Below are 16,340 nucleotides of genomic sequence, written 5' to 3' on the forward strand. Positions count from 1 at the left end.
CCCACCTCATTCTTTGTTGCATTGAACAAGTGACTTGGGTTGCCATGACTCGGATATCCATGTTGTACTAGTAGAGTAGTACTCCACGGGGGTTGGTCGCAGCACTCTCATTGTCAATGTCAAAGGGCAGCGTTTCTGTCCCTCTGCTCTGATCCCAGCCTGTTTGTTGCTTGGTTGGGTTTCGTGTGCTCAATGCGTGTCACTGTTGATTCTGAGAGCTTTTCTTTGTTTCTGAGATTGCCTTTTTTGTCACCTGCCTTGTTTGGTAGTTTTTCAGTCCTTGTTTTCCCCGTTTTCAACCCTTTTTGGAAGCAGACGAGGCGAGGTCTTCACTTGTGGTACAAAGAGAGTGCTCGGGCGACTCTACAAACAGCTCACCTGTGGGTAAATGACCATTACGACGACGACGACAACGACGACGACGACGACGACGACGAGCAATCCTCAAGCCAATGCGAATGCGAACAGCGCTGCAACTGCGACGATGAGTGCTCCAAGTGCGCCGAGTGGCCATGCTCCACTCGCAGCACCAGGCTCGAATACCAGTCCCAGTAGCACGACGACGAGCACGACGACGAGCACGAGCACGAGCACTGGCAATGCAAATCCAGTGACGGAATGCCGCGTTTGCAGGGCGACCATTGCGCTGCCAATTCTACTCGACTGCCTGCACACTTGCTGCCTGCGCCACCTGGTCCCTGCTGGCCTGCTGAGCCTGATGCCGCCAAGCGCGGCGGTTGGCTGCCAGAGCCCGTCCGCCATCTCGAGTGGTAGCGCCGCCGGTCCCATTGGCAATGGTCATCAAGCGTTTTCCACAGTCGAGGCTGCTACTTCTGCGACTGCTACAAATACTGCTGCTGCTGCTGCTGCTGCGAACGAGATGGCTATCGAACCGTCGCATCGACGGAGCTCGGATGAAGCTGCAGCAGCGTCCAGCCAGACTGTCACTACCGTCGGCACCAGTCCACGCCAGTCACTGACGGGTGGGATGATGCTGGTCGCTTCATCAAGCTTTGACCACGCCGGGATTGCAGCAGCCAACGACACAAGCGCCCTGGTCATGCTGAACGAACGACAGGGATATCTGATTTGCCCGCTGTGCAGCTCGCAAACGCGCGTTGATGCAGCTACTGCAAGCCAGATTGACCAGAACTCAACGCCTACCATGGCCCAGCTCGCAGCCACCATCAGACTAAATGCGGACGAGCTGGCGCAACAGACTGGCTCGGCGGTCATTGCAGGCATACGAAACCCGGCCGCGATGCTCATTGCCGTTCTGGCCAAGCGTGACGAGCTTCTCACCTTTGTTGTCGACAGTACGGAGAACAAAGTCCGAGCCACGTGTGCGAATTGCGAGCAGGTAAGCCTCGGAGGAGGAAGATTTTTGTGCGAGTTGCCACATTTGCTCTTGTTTCCCTTTCTCAATTTTTCATGTTGCCGTCCCAGCACCAAGCCGACTTTTTCTGCAACACCTGCGAGGCGCCGCTCTGCCAGGTTTGCCGTCAAACGACACATTCAGCACGGCTATTCCAAAGCCATAATGTTGTTGGACTGTCGGATGTTGCAACTTCTGGCGACGTCAGCCACGAAATGTGGTCGCGATGTGCCATTCACCGCAAGCCCCTAGAGCTCTTTTGCCTTGAACACTACTGCCCCTTGTGCATCCAGTGCTTTCTTGAAGGCGAGCACCGTGAGCATCAAACCAAGGTACGTAAGACACGTGTGCGATATCTGCACCATTTGTTTTTGATCTGACTCGAGCGAGCCATTTTCTCTTTTGATAGTGTGTCAATCTCGAAAGCGCACTCATGCTGGGACAAGAGAAGCTGGAGCGCTGCTGGGCCATTGTGAGCGACCTGCTTTCGTCCGCTCAATCGAGTGTCGATCTGCTGACAAAGTACCGCGAGGAGACGGAGCAAAGGTATAGACTTGATGGGAACCATTCCGGCTTCTCCATGCAAATCGATCGGCTTCATTGTTGTTGTTGGATGCGCACTCACGGCTGAAAATGCAAAATGTTGTTCCAAAACCCAGTTACGCATACGAAATTGCCGCATGTCGGCGCATCCGGGAGGCATTAGAAAACCGACTCGATATTGCCATGCGGAATCTGTTGCACAGCGCTATTGAACAGCGGGATCGGTATGAAATAGAAACTTGTTGATGGTGCGGTTTTGCTCAAACTTGTCCTTTGCCTCATTTCAATTGTCTGCCTGTGTCTCTGCTCTGCGCTTTGTGATTTGGGTGGGTGGGGGCGCTGTAACAGCAAACTGGCCGTGTTTGGAGCTCAATTGACCGACCTCACCACTTTGGTGCCAAAGCTTCAGGACGCCATTTCCATCACATCCCTTTTTCTCGCTTCCACCTCAATGACACCGCACGAACAAGCTCCCCTCCTTTCGAGCATTGGTGCTTCGAGGATGCTGGCCATCACGAGCAACACTACTGAGGAGGCCTCCTCATCAACCGCATCATCCACCATTCCGGCCGATCAAGCAAAAGGGGCAGCAGCGATTATGCAGAAGCGATCGTCCTTTTTTGCCTTGTTACGGCACATCATTGACCGCTTGCAGCGCGTCTGTCAACTTCCTTTTGACGTCATGCCGGCCGAAGGATCGAAAATCAAGGTGCGGTTTCCGGTTTCAGAAGATGTGTGTGCTTGATTTTGTGATTATTTGACGACTGACTTGACAACGTTGAAACAGATCAATGGTAAAAAGGAGTTTGCGCGCCAGATTGCGAGCGAGCTTACTCCTTACGACGCATCAGGTAACGAAAGATAGCTTGGTCGTGTTGCTTGTGATTTTGCTTTTTCTCGTTGTGATCAACAATCTCGACCTCTCTTGGCTATGGTAACCCGATAGCTGCGGCCAACAGTGACTATGCATTCCGAAGACGAGCAGGAAGCGGACGTCGGGCTACTGCGCTCAAAGATTCCGACGACGCGGTAGGTCGATTTTGTTTGTTTTTGTGCTCGTCCGTGCGGTGCCCATTTAAGAGAGCAGGCTCTGATTCCTGGTTCTGACTACCTTTGATAGGACTCGATGCAGGTGTCAACACCACTCTCGTTCACGGCGCTGTCAGACCCGGCATTTGCGTTGATACTGGATCTGTCACAAGATCCGCCAACACCTCTGCGGTCGAGCGGCGTCTTCCAAGCGCCTGAATTTCCTGCGCCACTTGATGCAAGCAATGCTCCGTTGACCGAATCATTGCTGCATCCATCGGCGACACACACCGCAGCCATCGCGCCGTCACTCGTCGAGTCTCAATCCCACGCGGGTGGCAGCGCCTCGTCTGCTCTCTCCGACAAGTCCAACGAAGCCTCTGGGGCCAACCAGCAGCTACCACGGCCTGGAGAACCCACAGCGACGCAACAACGGCATCGAGAGCTGCCTTCCGAACCGTCTCCCGAGCACACGCCCACAGCAGCAGCGTCCCTCGCGACGAACGAGCCAGCTCTTGCACCTCAGAACAATGGGCCGGAGGCACAGGCGCCGACTGTTGTCCTCACACCACCCGTCGATCAGCTTTCGTCGGAAGGCGGCGCAGGCGAGGCCTCCCATCCCCTTGCCAACGGCAAAGTCTCGCCTCCCACCACGCGCATGCCAAGTTTCCTTGAGGACGAGAATGAGCAGCTGTTTGCCCACCTTTCCCTCGAGTTCAAAATGTTCATGGACCAAACATTTATGCGCCTGTCCGAGCTCAAAGTGACTGTCCAAGAACTTCATCGCGATCTCACTGCGCGCAAATGCAAGCCCAAGCCGAAAGAGGTGCGATTCACCTTTGAGACGGGGTGCAATCGTCCTGTGTGTTGTGAATTGTTGCTCATCTGACCCGGCTGTTTCCTTTGTTTTTTTTTTTCGCAGATTGCCAAGGTGCTCGAAGAAGGCAATTCCATCCGCATTGCGGTGGAAAACCAACACTTGGAGCTGGACAAGACGGAAATCCTGCTCACCGAGCGTTGGCGCCAAATGTTTGAGCAAGTTGCGCGAGAACAAGAGCAGTTTTTGATGCACAAGCAGTCGTTCGAGGCCATGATGATGGAAAATGGCCATCTCGTTGGCATCCTGGACCAGCTGTCAGCCTTCAGCCAAACGCTGTCCAGTTCGATTGAAAAGTCCGATCCGCGCTTCGAGGTGACTGCGTCGGGCGGGTCGATGTCGGCCATCCTCGACCAAATCCGCGTCCTCAATCCCAACAGCGAGCAGCGTCTCGATGCCATCCGCGTCGCCCGCGAACAGCGACAGACCATCATTGACGGTGTGCCCAACGAGATTGCCGAGGCTCTTCGGGAAGGCAAGACCAAGCTTCGGAATGTCACCAACAAGGACTGAGAGCGCACTTTTTTGTTGTGTTGCAAACCCTTTTTCCCCCAGAACCACCATTTGTTACGCTCTTCATCTTATCAATAAACACACACAGTCACAGCAATGGGAACACTCAGAGCAAGATGACTCACCACGCAATAAAATGGAGGAGCTATTTTGAGGTGCATTCAGCTGTGAAAAAAACAAAAACAGGAAAAACAGGAAAAACCCATCATTGGCGGTTAATTCAGGCCGTTGAAAATTGTCCCTTTGTCATTCCTTCTTTTTTCTTTTTTCTTGTTTGACTTGTGAGTTTGGGAACTGAACAATCATAGAAACAACAATGACCAACATCATCACTTTCTTGCACTTTGATTTGATTGATGGCGAAAAAACAAAAATCACGAGCTTTGAAAATTTTGATTGGAGGAAAAAAGCAATGAAACGAGGTTTTTTTTTTTTTTTTTTTTTTTTGTTTCTTCGTTTCGTTTGCAACGTTGGCTTTTGATCGGCAAATGGGGGGTTCGTCTTGATGGATTTCGCAATCACCGGCACAGTTGAATCTGGTGCTGGCGGATGCGGAGAAGCGAGCGCGCAACTGCAGCTGGGAGAGCAAAGGCAAAAGCCAATTTTCACATTAAAATAGCGCAAGCCAATTTTATCTGCGGTGCACAACAACAACAACAACAACAACAACAAGCACAGCGTTGAATGCAAGGCAAAAGCAGTCGAACTTGGAGAGGTGAATGAAAAGGGGAGACAGCGCCGCGAATTGCAGTCGCAGGGCGATCGGAGCGAAACGATCAATCCAATCCAATCCAATACAATACAATGTTGGCATTTTTTTTTTTTTTTTTTTTTTGTGAGCAATTAAAACAGTTGTTTGGGCGACTTGCTCCGAGTTAACCGCTCGACTTGATCAAATCAAAAAGCCAAGCCAAAGAGCGATCAAGCTAGTCGTACAAAAGAATCAAAAAAGAATCAAACGAAAGCAAACATGACCAGCGATCGACCGAAGCAAAAGCAAAAAATCCATTGGATGGAGTTTTGGTTTTTTTTTTTCCCGTTAGTTTTTGCTGCTTGTTTGAACTGTGGCTCGCAAAAGTGACACGTATTCAACATTCTGAACATGTCAACTGAATATGTCAAACGGTCAACTTGTACTAAACTCGCCTGTGCTCGACTTTCTGTTTTTGCTTGTTTGTTTTTCTCTTGTTTTGGAAATCGCCCTCCCCCCCTCCTTCCTTCCACCAGGACTACCATGCTCAATCAGAAGCAATTCATCCTCGCGGCGGTCAACATCCTGAGCATCTGGGCGGCGCAGTCGGAGGCGGCGCACTTCCACATCAAGGACTTGGCCAAGACGGTGCTGCATATGGACACGCTGTCCGACTGGACCATTTCCACAGTCCTGGTCTCGTTCGGCTACGTCATGTCCTTCCTGCTGACTGCCGGCGCGTTCGAGTACACCAACCCCAAGGTCAAGGATGAGAAGCGCATGGCCATCATCAAGCTCGAGCTGCAGTACGGCATTGGCTCGCTCGTCTGGATTTCGATTTACGCCACGACCTGGCTCTTCCTGGTCGATGCCCACACGCCGTACTATGCGTACTTTGCGACCCACGACTACACCTTCACCTGGCTGCTGATCAACGTGGCCTGGTATCTGTTCTGGATGGACACGTTCTTCTACTGGTCGCACCGCCTGCTGCACATGACCAAGCCCATCAACCTGTGGTTCCTCGTGCACCGCCACCACCACCAGTTCGTCGACCCGACTGCCTTTGGCCAGGATGCAGTTCATCCTCTTGAGGCTCTTCTGCAAGGTAACGGGTTTTGCGTTGTGAACATTGACGAGAGAATGGAGTAACAAACAGAGATGCGTTTGCTTACTTGTTGCTCCTTTCTGCAAACAGGTCCTGTGCCGCACTTCCTGACGTTCGTGTTCATGCCAATGCACCCGCTGACTGCCTCCGTGCTTGGCTTCTTCACCTCGATCTACGCCATTGCCGCTCACGACGGTCGCCGATTTGACTTGAACGACCACGTCAAGCACCACCACTACAAGAACGTCAACTTTGGCCTGTACTGGGGTCTGTGGGACTACATCTGCGGCACTCGCTGGAGCAAGCAGGGACACCCCGACCGCATCAAGTTTGAGTGGAACTATGACGGTCTGGCTGGCGACAAGATCCAGAAGGCCGAGTAATACAAGGCACTTGTTTTCCCAGCCCCCCCCCACCTTGTCTTTTTGAAGCTCTGCTGTCCCTTGATTGTGTTCCTGTACCTGAATATTCATGCTGTAGTTCTTGATGAAACAAAAATTTGCGAAGTCGTTCCACGAGCGGGCATGGAGCTCTCTTGCATTCGATTCTCTTGATAGTCTCGCGATTCTGTCTGATTTCATTCAGTCGTGATTCTGATTCACTCGACTGATTCATTGGTTGATATGGCTGGAGCGGAAGTCGGATTGCGCTGCGGTGCCTATCGTGATTGCTTCCTGCGCCTGCCTGAAGCGTGGCTGCGGCGATCGTCTTCCAATGCTGCTGGTACTGCTGCTGCGTCCAGTTGTCCACGATCGCTCACCCTGCGTCCTGGCGGGGTCTACCGAGTCGTGCGCAGCAGCAGCAGCGACGGGGAGCCAAGTCCAAGCACCACAACGGCGGCGTTCCTGACCTGGCCAGGCGAGGACTTTGTGCTGCCGACGCAGGCAACGACGTCACGAGCAAGTCCAGCAGCTGCATTCAGTGCACCGAGTGCAAGTATCGGGCTCGACACGACCCTGGCCCGTGAGCTGGGTTGGAAATCTGGAGACTCGGTACGGAAACGGAAACGCAGCTGCTCAGATTGACAAGTTTGCCAAGTTTGCTGAGGTCTTCTCAATTGTGTTCTTCAACCATGTCTCACTTGGAGGTTACATTGTTGTGGTTTGAAATTTCCGCCAGTTCATGATCAATCTCGTCTCGACCAGAATTCCGCAAGCAACTCGAGTCGATTTGGAGCCTGCCGCGAGCGACGATTGGGAAATCATGGTAAGCACACTCATTGTCCGTGCACTTGCGTATGTATGTATACATGTCGGAGGGAACTCACTCGATCATTTAGCAACTGCATGCGGGCGAAATTGAGGAAATGTTCCTCCAGCAACTGCGAGTTGCGTTTACGGGATTGGTCTTTCCCCTGCGCGTGGGAGGCCATACCATCATACGATGTCGTGTTGGTAAGCATGATTACTGTCTCCATTGGCAAAGCAAGCACAATCATTGAATCTCAATCCAACGTACTTTTTTTTTTTTTTTTTTTTTTGTTTTGTGACTGGACAGCTTCCTTTTCACCAAGCGAGGCAGAGTGTGTCGAGTTGGGGGTCTCAACTGAGCTGGTCATTGCCCCAAAGGTGCGATCTCTCCCCGGCCCTGCACGGGAGTTGACCACATCAACCACTCCGCCAGTGAAAACCATCGATTTAAACTTCCGCATCCAGCCGTGGCCAGTCGCAGCCACCACCACCACCACCACCACCACCACGTCTACCGAACCCCTGTTCTCGGACGCTTACCCGTTTGTGTCACTCAATCCGCAGCAACTGGGCACTCTTCGTGACCAGCTCGGCGAAGGACCGATCTATGTTCAAATCCACGCCGCGAAACAAGTGGGGTTGGTTCTTCCCGACGGACCAGCACCCGCTCGCTCCCATGTTTTCCTTTCAAGGCTACTTGCGTCAGACAAGATTAAAAACTACACACGAGTGAACACGTCAGCCTTCTCTGCTCACGCTGCGACTGCGCTTTCATGCATCCAGCTCGGCCTCGACACTCCACCTTCTCCCGACATTTCAGACGACGCCATTCGTGCTGCGTTCTTTGCTTATTTGCACGGCTACTGGAATCACTCGTCGAATGCTCCATTTGTGTTTGCAGCGTCGTTCGAAGTGTCGCTTTCGATTGCAGGCAATCCCATCACCGCACAAGTGCTGCCTGCTGGATTGAGCAATCCCGATGCAGATGCCTCCTTTTATTCCATCATGCGACCTTCTTCCACCGGTCTCTTGCCGGCGAGTGGCCTTGTCGTGAGCGTTCAGCGACCCGAAGCACCACCGTTCTCCGTTCCTCGTCCGCTCGAGGCCAATCCGCAACCATCGCCGTCGCTTTCTTCCCCACTACCCGTACCGTTGACGTGGAAATCACTAGAGTGGTTTGGTGGCTACCAGGCACAACTACAAGGAATTGCCTCCACTCTTGCGAAAGCTGTGCACTTGCAGCAAACACGCGCAAGCCTGCTGCCTCAAGCGCTTGCCCTCGCACCTTCTGTCTGCTGCATTCTCGTCACAGGTGCCACTGGGACGGGCAAAACTCTGCTGTGCGAGGGCTTGTGCCATTCACTTGCCCACGACCCCAGTCTTGTCGCGAACGCCATTCGCGTCGACCCAGATCAGCCTCCCTGCAGCGCCATACTCGCCCCTGCCGAATCGTCCGGCAACACGGCACTGTCACGGCAGCGTACGCCATTTATCCAGCGGTATTTGGAGCATGCGTTTGCACTGGCTCGCGCGACGCAACCCTGCGTTGTGTGGCTTCAAAACATTGACGACCTGATGCCCACCGCCGCCTCTGCCGGTAGTGGTGGTAACGGGGAGGAGGACAACGATGACAGTATTGATCCTGAAAGCCGCGCCAGGTCGTCCACCCTCGCGATCGCTTTACTCGCACAGGTCAGTGAGTGTCACAAGCGGAATGACTCGGTCATTGTACTCGTATCTGCGCGGACTGCCACGGCAGTGCACCCCATGCTGCTGAATGGGATTCAAGGCGCAGCGGGATTTGATTTCTCTGCCGTGCTGGCTTCCCCGAGCGAGAGCGATCGGCAGGCAATCTTGACCTCGCTCTTGTCGCCAGCAGCACCCCTGCCTCAAACCACTGCCGAGAGCATCAATGCTTCTATTGCGTCGTTGTTGACCACTCGCGTTGTCGAGGCTCCCGCTCATGTGAGCGACATTGCAAGGGCCATGGCCAAGTTGACCGATGGCTATGTGGCTGCTGACTTGTCGTTGGTGGTGCAGCGCGCTCGCGCAGTCCGAGGGTTGCGATTGGCACGCAACCCACCCACCGACACTCCTTCCGCAGATGTTGTGATGCTGGACTTTGAAGAGGCCATGCGGGGATTCACTCCCAGCCGACTGCGTGGGCTACCTCTGCAAACGTCCGCCACGACTTGGCGAGATGTTGGCGGTTTGGAGTCTGTCAAGGCCTTGCTGACAGAGACGCTTCAGTGGCCTGCCAAGTACCCCGAGCTGTTTGCGCAGTGTCCCTTGCGCCTGCGCTCGGGCGTCCTGCTGTATGGGCCGCCTGGCTGTGCCAAGACGCTCTTGGCGTCTGCCGTCGCAGGAGAATGCGGTCTCTCCTTCATCACCGTGAAGGGACCCGAGTTGCTCAACAAGTACATTGGCGCCAGTGAACAAGCAACGCGCGACGTGTTTGCGCGTGCCGCCGCCGCCAAGCCTTGCATCCTCTTTTTCGATGAATTTGACTCGTTGGCTCCTCGGCGAGGCCACGATAGCACTGGAGTGACTGACCGTGTTGTCAACCAACTCTTGACACAACTGGATGGCGTGGAAGGACTGTCAGGCGTGTTTGTGCTCGCTGCTTCCAGTCGTCCGGATTTGATTGATCCGGCGCTTCGTCGTCCTGGACGCATTGACAAGAGCGTCTACTGTGGGTTTCCGACAGAGTCTGATCGGCAGTCCATTCTGACGGCATTGTCACGTTCGCTCCCGCTTGACGACGAGCTGTGTGAGCAGGACGCTTGGTTGGAGGTGGCTCAGCAAACGGAGGGTTTCACTGGAGCCGATTTAAAGTCGCTTCTTGTCAACGCCCAACTCGCTGCGGTGCACAAGCTTCTTGACGTGCCATCCACCGCAGCACAAGCAGAGGGCAGTACAGAAGACTGCGCTTCCAAGCCAACCATTATCTCATTTACTGCGGGCGAGGAAGAAGCCCATTCGACATCGTATGCTCAAACTCGGCGATTGGAATCCATGGTAAGTTTTCTTTTTAATTTTTGTTTCTGAGAGTTGATAAGGCGACTCACAAGAACGCACAGGTGGATGTTGTTCTGCGAAACTCGAGTTTGGCTTCCCGCACGGCCGACCTCCAAATCTCCTCTCAGCAAGAGCAAGGCGGAAAAGGCCACAATGTAGTCAAGATTCGCCGAGAGCACGTTCATTCTGCTCTTCAGACCACGCGGCCTTCGATTGCCGGTCCTGAACGCGAGCGGCTCGAGCGCGAGTAAGTTGCTTTTTTTTTTTTTTGAGGGGGTGGATTTATTCGTCGCCATCCTCTCCCGTCCCTAACGTTTGGTTTTCGTCTGTTGACTAGGTATACGGCGTTCGCGCAAGAGGGACTGCCGGCTGAAGGGCCAAAGAATAGCACCGGCTTTGTTCCAGATTCTCGAGTTTCGCTGGCTTGATTTCTTTTTTTAATTATTGTCATTATTAGCCATGTAAAAGAAGTGGTCATTGTTTTAAAAAGGGGGATATGTCCATTTGGGAATATGAGGGCAACAACAACAACAACAACAACAACAACAACACGCAATTTAAGCATAGTAGTTGAGGTTGGCCTTCTTCTTTGCTTGAACTTCTTGCAATGCTGAAGAGATTGAAAAGCGTCTCGAGAGTGAGCAACAAGAACAGGGTCCAGGCCAACCAAACGCATCACACGAAATACTAAAAAGCGACTCACCTTCCATGTAGTCCTCGTGCACAAGCTCAGTCGCCTCGCGACGAAGAGCAATCATACCAGCTTCAACGCAGACAGCCTTGAGCATGGCACCGTTAAAGTCGTCTGTGCAGCGTGCCAATTCCTCATAGTTGACGTCGGGGCTGGAATGTGAACAGACGAAAAAAAAAAGGCAGACCGAGTTAGCGACCAAACTGATTGGCAGCAGATTTGTTGGCAGCGAGAAGAGCTGAATTTTACCTGACGTTCATCTTGCGCGAATGGATTTGCATGATGCGAGCTCGTGCCTCTTCGGTTGGCAATGGGAACTCAATCTTGCGATCTAGGATGGAGATGCAAGCACGAGAAATGCAATCAGCGGGCAAACAAACCAACAACCCCCCCCTCTGCCAGGCCAGAAACTTGCAACATACCCAAACGACCGGATCGTAGCAAGGCGGGATCTAGAATATCAATGCGGTTGGTGGCGGCAATGACCTTGATGCGGTCGTCAGACGAGAAACCGTCGAGCTGGTTGAGGAGCTCGAGCATGGTGCGCTGGACCTCACGATCGCCGGCCTTGTCCGAGTCGAAACGCTTGGTGCCGATGGCATCGAGCTCATCAATAAAGATGATTGCGGGCGCCTTCTCTTTCGCGAGGGCGAACGCGTCGCGAACCAGCTTGGCACCATCACCGATAAACATTTGAACGAGCTGGGGACCGGCCAGCTTGAGGTAGGTGGCATTTGTCTGGGCAGCGCAAGCGCGTGCCATCAAGGTCTTGCCCGTGCCGGGGGGTCCGTACAGCAAGCAGCCCTTTGGCGGGCGAATGCCGAGGTTTTGGAAGCGCTCCTGCACGGGTGAAAAAAAAAAAACAAAAAAGGGGGGGGGGGAGAGTGGTGTGAGCATAAAGGAAACAAAGAAAAAGTAACAGCAACGCCGGACTGTGTCATTCTCGAGTTCAGCAAGAAGAGAGGCTGGCAAACGTACTCGGTGTGTCATGGGGAGGACGATCGCCTCGACGAGCTCTTGGATTTGCTTGTCCAAGCCGCCAATGTCGTTGTACTCTTCCGTTGGCCTCTCGTCAACCTCCATAGCCTTGACACGAGAGTCATACCTGGAGTACGGCAGGGCAAAAAAGTAAAGAGAGTGGGAGAGAGAGTGAGAGTGAGAGAGAGCGAACAAAACAGCAAAAACAAAAGCGCCACCGATGAGATGCAGCCAGCAAGCAACAACCACAAACGAGCAAGAAAACATACTCTGCAGGTAGTGTGTCAAGAATCAGGTACGAGTCCTTGTGCACACCAACGAGCGCTCCGGGAGAGAGCTTTTCCGGGGGCACGAGGCCGATGACTGGGAGGAAGATGGTCTGGCGTGTCGAGGTCTTGATCACGGCGCACTTGCCCTTGCGCTGCGAGTCGAGGTCGAGCGAGCCTGCATCGCCGCCATCCTCTGGCTCCAAGTCAAGGATTTCGACAATGTTGCCGACCAGGTACGGCAGGTGCTTGTTGACGGCAATCTTGTCCAGGTTCTCCTTGACCATTTCGTTCATGTCTACAATTTCGTGACCGATGCGCGTCGTCTCGGAGCGGAAGATCTGAAATAACGCAGCGAGGACAGGTCAAAAAGTGAGGCTTTTGGTTTTTGTTGAATGCTAATGCAACTGCCATTGGAAAAAAAAAAAAAAAAAAAAAAAAAAAAACAGAGTCGAGATCGCGAAAAACGCAGCGTTCGCGAATGTTTTTGCTCTCCACTTCGTCTGTGCGTTCGTTGCTGGCTTCCGTTGTGTGGCGTTTCTGAGATTGCTGGACTGCCATGTGTGAGTGGTCTGCGATGTGTAGCGTCGGTCTCGGTGCGGTGGGGACGGCGAAGGAAGACATGAAAGAAGAAGAAAAAAGAAAAAAAAGGGATGACGGGCAGTCTGACTGTGGCGCTCGCTCGCTCCGCTGACACGGCTGGTGGCTGGAGATGGCCGCGTTCGTCAATGCACAATGTCTTCCCAACTGATCGTGTTTCAATAGAGGAGGGGGTCGGGTGGGAGAGAGAGGAGGCTCTTCAAAAACGCACTCGGATTTCGTTCTCGAGCATCTTGGTTCGAGCAAGAATCTCGTCGGTCGACAGGCGCAGGATCTCCTCGTCAAGGCCATCCGTCTGTGCGAGCAGTGCGTTGCCCTCCAGCGTGTCCATGGGAGCGGGCTGAGCCGCTTGCTCTTCTGCCATCTTGTCGAGAGTTGAGAAGATTGGAAAAAAAGAAGAAAAGAAAAAAGAGTGCGCTTTCTCTCTATTGGGTTTGGCAGTCATCGACTATCATTCGAAACAGGCATCGCTGTGATAAAGGTGACCGAACATACTCGATCAAAAGAGAAGGAAGGAGGACGGCAAAGTCCGGAGCGAATGAATGGTGTCCTCCCGTTTCAGCGAATTGCTGTTCGCAGCCGCACTCAAGCCGCATCCAACTGCTGCGCGGTGTACTTCAAGCAGTGGATGTGTGCATCAACACCTTCCATCGTTGTGTATGCTGAAGAAGGGTTCTGTTCGAGCTGCTCAGATTTGAGCTCAGAGCTGAAATCGCTTTTCAACGTTTCGTTCAACAATGAAGCTCTTTTTATTGCCACACTCGTCCTCGTTTCACCTATTTTTGACATTTTCACTTTGATTCCTTCAAATCTCAATTTGGACGCTCAATTAATCTCCACTCATTTTTTAGTCCAATACACAAAATGTTCTCGCTCTCGTCGAACGCACGCGCCACTTCGCGCCTCGTCTCGCTCGCCCGCTGCATCTCGAGCCCCGCGACTGCCTCTGCCGCCGCCGCCGCCACTGCCAAGTCTGCTGCCGCCACCGTCGTTGCCCCGCCTTCGACCGCGAGCAAGGGCGCCGAGGGCCTCGTGTCGACCAAGGACGACTCGATTGTCTCGACCAAGATGACCGTCAAGGACTTGTTCAACGTGCGCTTCTACCAGCGTGGCAAGGACGACGCCGCCTTCCAGGAGCTCGACCGCATGTGCTCACAGGTAACAACCGTGCGCACGCGTTTGCACACTTGTAGTGAACAACACGTAGGCACAAGGGCGAGCGAACCGACGGTTGAAGGAAGCAAAACAGAAACCAACCAAAAAAAAAAAAAAAAAGTCACGGGCTGCCGAACCTCCTTCTTTGACTTTTGCCGCTCTCGTTTGCAGCGCTCTGCTTCAGCTCGTTGTTTGTCGCTTTTGAGCTTGTGTCTTTGCTGCTCAAATGTGGTGAAGTGGGGGCAAGTGGGGGGGGGCAGTGTGTTCAGAGAGGGTCGTTGTTGGGGATGTTCAAAATTTCAATTGTACCATGTGGTGTTCTCGTGACCCCCGTGACCTTCTGTCATCAGTTGTGAACAGCAACCCACCACTCGACGAGACACACCATACTTGTCGTGTTGAGTCAATGGCTGCTTTGTGGCTTGTCCTTGAGTGAAGAGGGCGAAGCGAACGAAGCGAACGAAGCGAACGAGCTGCAGAACGAAGCAAAACGCGCGCGTTTCTGCCAATTGTTGTCGGCGTTTTGTGCTTCTTTCGGGTCTGTTTGCCTTTCGTCGTTCATGCGTGTCGGCATGATTGCGTACGGTGGCTCGGGTAGAGAAGCAACAAACAGCCAGTCACTCAGTGGCGGTACGGAGACCGGAGAAGGCAGAACACGCAAGCAAAAGCAACGAGGAACAGCAAAGTGTGATGATGGCGTGGGGTTTGAACAAAAACAAAATGGCAAATCAAAGACCTCACCCCACACACACACACACACACACACACACACACACATACTGTGGGACGAAGGGAAGCAAGGCGAGAGATTAGCCGAGGAGAGAACGGCGGTATACGACTCTTGGAGAGAAAAAGGGGGACGAGAAACACAAAAACCCTCACTGCACTTTGTCTTTTCGGTCAATGGCGCGGTTTCTGAGGATAACCTGCGAACATGCGAACATGCGAACATGCTCTTACTTCACACACGTTGTGACTTATTTTTTCCAATTGATGCAACGCAGGGCACCAAGACCAACCTCGTGTCGGAATTCCCCCTCGAACTCGCATTCGAGGACATCCAGAAGCGCGGCGAGGGCAACATTATCGAGTGCAAGACGACCGGCGTGCTGGCCGCGACCAACCGCTCGTACATCCACCCCGTCATTGTCGACGGCATTGAGCGCACCCTGTCGTACCAGTTCCTTCTGCGCGTCAACCCCAACTTCCGCAACAACAGCCTCGGCAGCTACATTACCGGCCTCGCCGTCAAGCGCGACTGCAAGGTCTACAAGGCCGACTACTTTTCGGCCTATGTCATTGAGACCAACGTGACCTCCTCGGGCGTTCAGCGCAAGATTGAGGCGTCCAACTCGCTCCTGGCCGATTTCGAGACGCTCGGCACGTACTCGTCCATTGCCTACCAGCTCCGCAAGGACCAGCCCTTCCAGACCCCGCTCGACGCGACCACCGCTGCCGGCGTCAAGATTGAGCACATTACCGACCGCGCCGAGCAGGAGCGCATTATTCGCAGCTCTGAGCTCATCAACCGCCAAATCTTCCCCGCCGACTTGACCGATCTCCTTGCCTCGCCCCTCAACCTTGGTCTGTACGTCGCCACCGACGCCGCAGGCCGCAAGGCTGGCGCTCTTGCCTGGCACAGCGGTCGCGTCCGCAAGACGTACGTGCTCAACGGCGACTTCCAGTACGACAAGTCTGTTCTCCTGCACAACCCCTTCACTAGCGCCCAGACTCCCGAGGCCCTTGCTCTGCTCCACCACCTTATTTACTCGCTCGGCAACCAGTTCACCGCCGCCGGTGACTTTACCTCCATGTTCACCTTTATCAACAAGCTCAACCCCATCACCCCTGCGCTCGTTGCCCGCTCTTCGCTCCACGTCGAATGGCTCCTCAAGTTCTGGCAGTCCAGCGGCGAGAAGCGCACTTGCGATATGAGCAACGGCCGCAGCGCCTGGTTCGACCCCCGCACCTGCCTCATCTAAGCAGGCTTGTTGCAGAGCTTTCTTTTGCGCGCCCCCTGCTACCTTCTAGTTGTTTGGGGGGGGGGGAAGCATTCAGTAACTGATTGACATGATTTGATTTTTTTTTTTTCCGTTTTGTCGTCTAGATTTTTTCTTGTATTTTGTCTTTTGCTGCTATCTCCTTTTATCCCTATTCGTCGTTAATCCTCTACATCCTAATACACAACTGATTCTTATCTTAGATGTGCTCTGCGAGTTTTGGACATTGCAAACACGTGGCTTTCATTTTGGACGTTCTTGTAAGCGCAGACTATGACGAAACGCAGACACAGAAGACAGTCACAC

General features: G+C 53.4%; 5 protein-coding genes across 5 annotated transcripts; 4 read left to right on the forward strand and 1 right to left on the reverse strand.

Moving 5' to 3' along the window:
* The first annotated feature begins 288 nt into the window (after positions 1-288).
* On the forward strand, positions 289-4,467 carry CAOG_04721 (hypothetical protein). Its single transcript, XM_004347418.2, has 9 exons — positions 289-1,360; positions 1,447-1,707; positions 1,785-1,921; positions 2,035-2,142; positions 2,267-2,627; positions 2,706-2,769; positions 2,865-2,947; positions 3,039-3,773; positions 3,870-4,467. Exons 1-9 carry the CDS (start codon positions 389-391, stop codon positions 4,335-4,337), a joined length of 3,189 nt encoding a protein of 1,062 aa, XP_004347468.2. The 5' UTR covers positions 289-388; the 3' UTR covers positions 4,338-4,467.
* Positions 4,468-5,564: 1,097 nt separating this feature from the next.
* Positions 5,565-6,623, forward strand: CAOG_04722 (sterol desaturase). Its single transcript, XM_004347419.2, has 2 exons — positions 5,565-6,136; positions 6,227-6,623. The coding sequence occupies exons 1-2, from the start codon at positions 5,572-5,574 to the stop codon at positions 6,517-6,519; spliced, it is 858 nt and encodes a 285-aa protein (XP_004347469.1). The 5' UTR covers positions 5,565-5,571; the 3' UTR covers positions 6,520-6,623.
* A 108-nt stretch (positions 6,624-6,731) lies between these two features.
* On the forward strand, positions 6,732-10,816 carry CAOG_04723 (peroxisome biosynthesis protein). Its single transcript, XM_004347420.2, has 6 exons — positions 6,732-7,128; positions 7,256-7,342; positions 7,416-7,530; positions 7,634-10,344; positions 10,407-10,591; positions 10,682-10,816. Exons 1-6 carry the CDS (start codon positions 6,760-6,762, stop codon positions 10,770-10,772), a joined length of 3,558 nt encoding a protein of 1,185 aa, XP_004347470.1. The 5' UTR covers positions 6,732-6,759; the 3' UTR covers positions 10,773-10,816.
* Positions 10,817-10,842: 26 nt separating this feature from the next.
* CAOG_04724 (proteasome 26S ATPase subunit 3) lies at positions 10,843-13,295 on the reverse strand. The gene is made up of 7 exons (XM_004347421.2): positions 13,091-13,295; positions 12,283-12,620; positions 12,014-12,140; positions 11,458-11,875; positions 11,285-11,366; positions 11,048-11,187; positions 10,843-10,954 (listed from the first exon to the last, which is right to left on the reverse strand). The coding sequence occupies exons 1-7, from the start codon at positions 13,241-13,243 to the stop codon at positions 10,902-10,904; spliced, it is 1,311 nt and encodes a 436-aa protein (XP_004347471.1). The 5' UTR covers positions 13,244-13,295; the 3' UTR covers positions 10,843-10,901.
* Positions 13,296-13,720: 425 nt separating this feature from the next.
* Positions 13,721-16,236, forward strand: CAOG_04725 (hypothetical protein). Its single transcript, XM_004347422.2, has 2 exons — positions 13,721-14,037; positions 15,039-16,236. The coding sequence occupies exons 1-2, from the start codon at positions 13,744-13,746 to the stop codon at positions 16,014-16,016; spliced, it is 1,272 nt and encodes a 423-aa protein (XP_004347472.1). The 5' UTR covers positions 13,721-13,743; the 3' UTR covers positions 16,017-16,236.
* The last annotated feature ends 104 nt before the right edge of the window (positions 16,237-16,340 follow it).

The sequence above is a fragment of the Capsaspora owczarzaki genome, assembly GCF_000151315.2.
Source record: "Capsaspora owczarzaki ATCC 30864 unplaced genomic scaffold supercont2.7, whole genome shotgun sequence".
Lineage (NCBI taxonomy): Eukaryota > Filasterea > Ministeriida > Capsasporidae > Capsaspora > Capsaspora owczarzaki.

What these genes read in the sequence shown, in the direction of transcription:
- CAOG_04721 (XM_004347418.2), top strand. Translation starts at nt 389, where the DNA reads ATGACCATTACGACGACGACGACAACGACGACGACGACGACGACGACG. An exon ending in GCTATTGAACAGCGGGATCG is followed by an intron (nt 2,143 to 2,266) that starts GTATGAAATAGA and finishes GCGCTGTAACAG; the next exon opens with CAAACTGGCCGTGTTTGGAG. An exon ending in GCAAGCCCAAGCCGAAAGAG is followed by an intron (nt 3,774 to 3,869) that starts GTGCGATTCACC and finishes TTTTTTTCGCAG; the next exon opens with ATTGCCAAGGTGCTCGAAGA.
- CAOG_04724 (XM_004347421.2), bottom strand. Translation starts at nt 13,243, where the DNA reads ATGGCAGAAGAGCAAGCGGCTCAGCCCGCTCCCATGGACACGCTGGAG. An exon ending in TCGCGCAAGATGAACGTCAG is followed by an intron (nt 11,188 to 11,284) that starts GTAAAATTCAGC and finishes TTCACATTCCAG; the next exon opens with CCCCGACGTCAACTATGAGG. An exon ending in GCACGAGGACTACATGGAAG is followed by an intron (nt 10,955 to 11,047) that starts GTGAGTCGCTTT and finishes CAATCTCTTCAG; the next exon opens with CATTGCAAGAAGTTCAAGCA.
- CAOG_04723 (XM_004347420.2), top strand. Translation starts at nt 6,760, where the DNA reads ATGGCTGGAGCGGAAGTCGGATTGCGCTGCGGTGCCTATCGTGATTGC. An exon ending in GCGACGATTGGGAAATCATG is followed by an intron (nt 7,343 to 7,415) that starts GTAAGCACACTC and finishes TCGATCATTTAG; the next exon opens with CAACTGCATGCGGGCGAAAT. An exon ending in CGCGAGCGGCTCGAGCGCGA is followed by an intron (nt 10,592 to 10,681) that starts GTAAGTTGCTTT and finishes TCTGTTGACTAG; the next exon opens with GTATACGGCGTTCGCGCAAG.
- CAOG_04722 (XM_004347419.2), top strand. Translation starts at nt 5,572, where the DNA reads ATGCTCAATCAGAAGCAATTCATCCTCGCGGCGGTCAACATCCTGAGC. An exon ending in TCTTGAGGCTCTTCTGCAAG is followed by an intron (nt 6,137 to 6,226) that starts GTAACGGGTTTT and finishes TTCTGCAAACAG; the next exon opens with GTCCTGTGCCGCACTTCCTG.
- CAOG_04725 (XM_004347422.2), top strand. Translation starts at nt 13,744, where the DNA reads ATGTTCTCGCTCTCGTCGAACGCACGCGCCACTTCGCGCCTCGTCTCG. An exon ending in TCGACCGCATGTGCTCACAG is followed by an intron (nt 14,038 to 15,038) that starts GTAACAACCGTG and finishes GATGCAACGCAG; the next exon opens with GGCACCAAGACCAACCTCGT.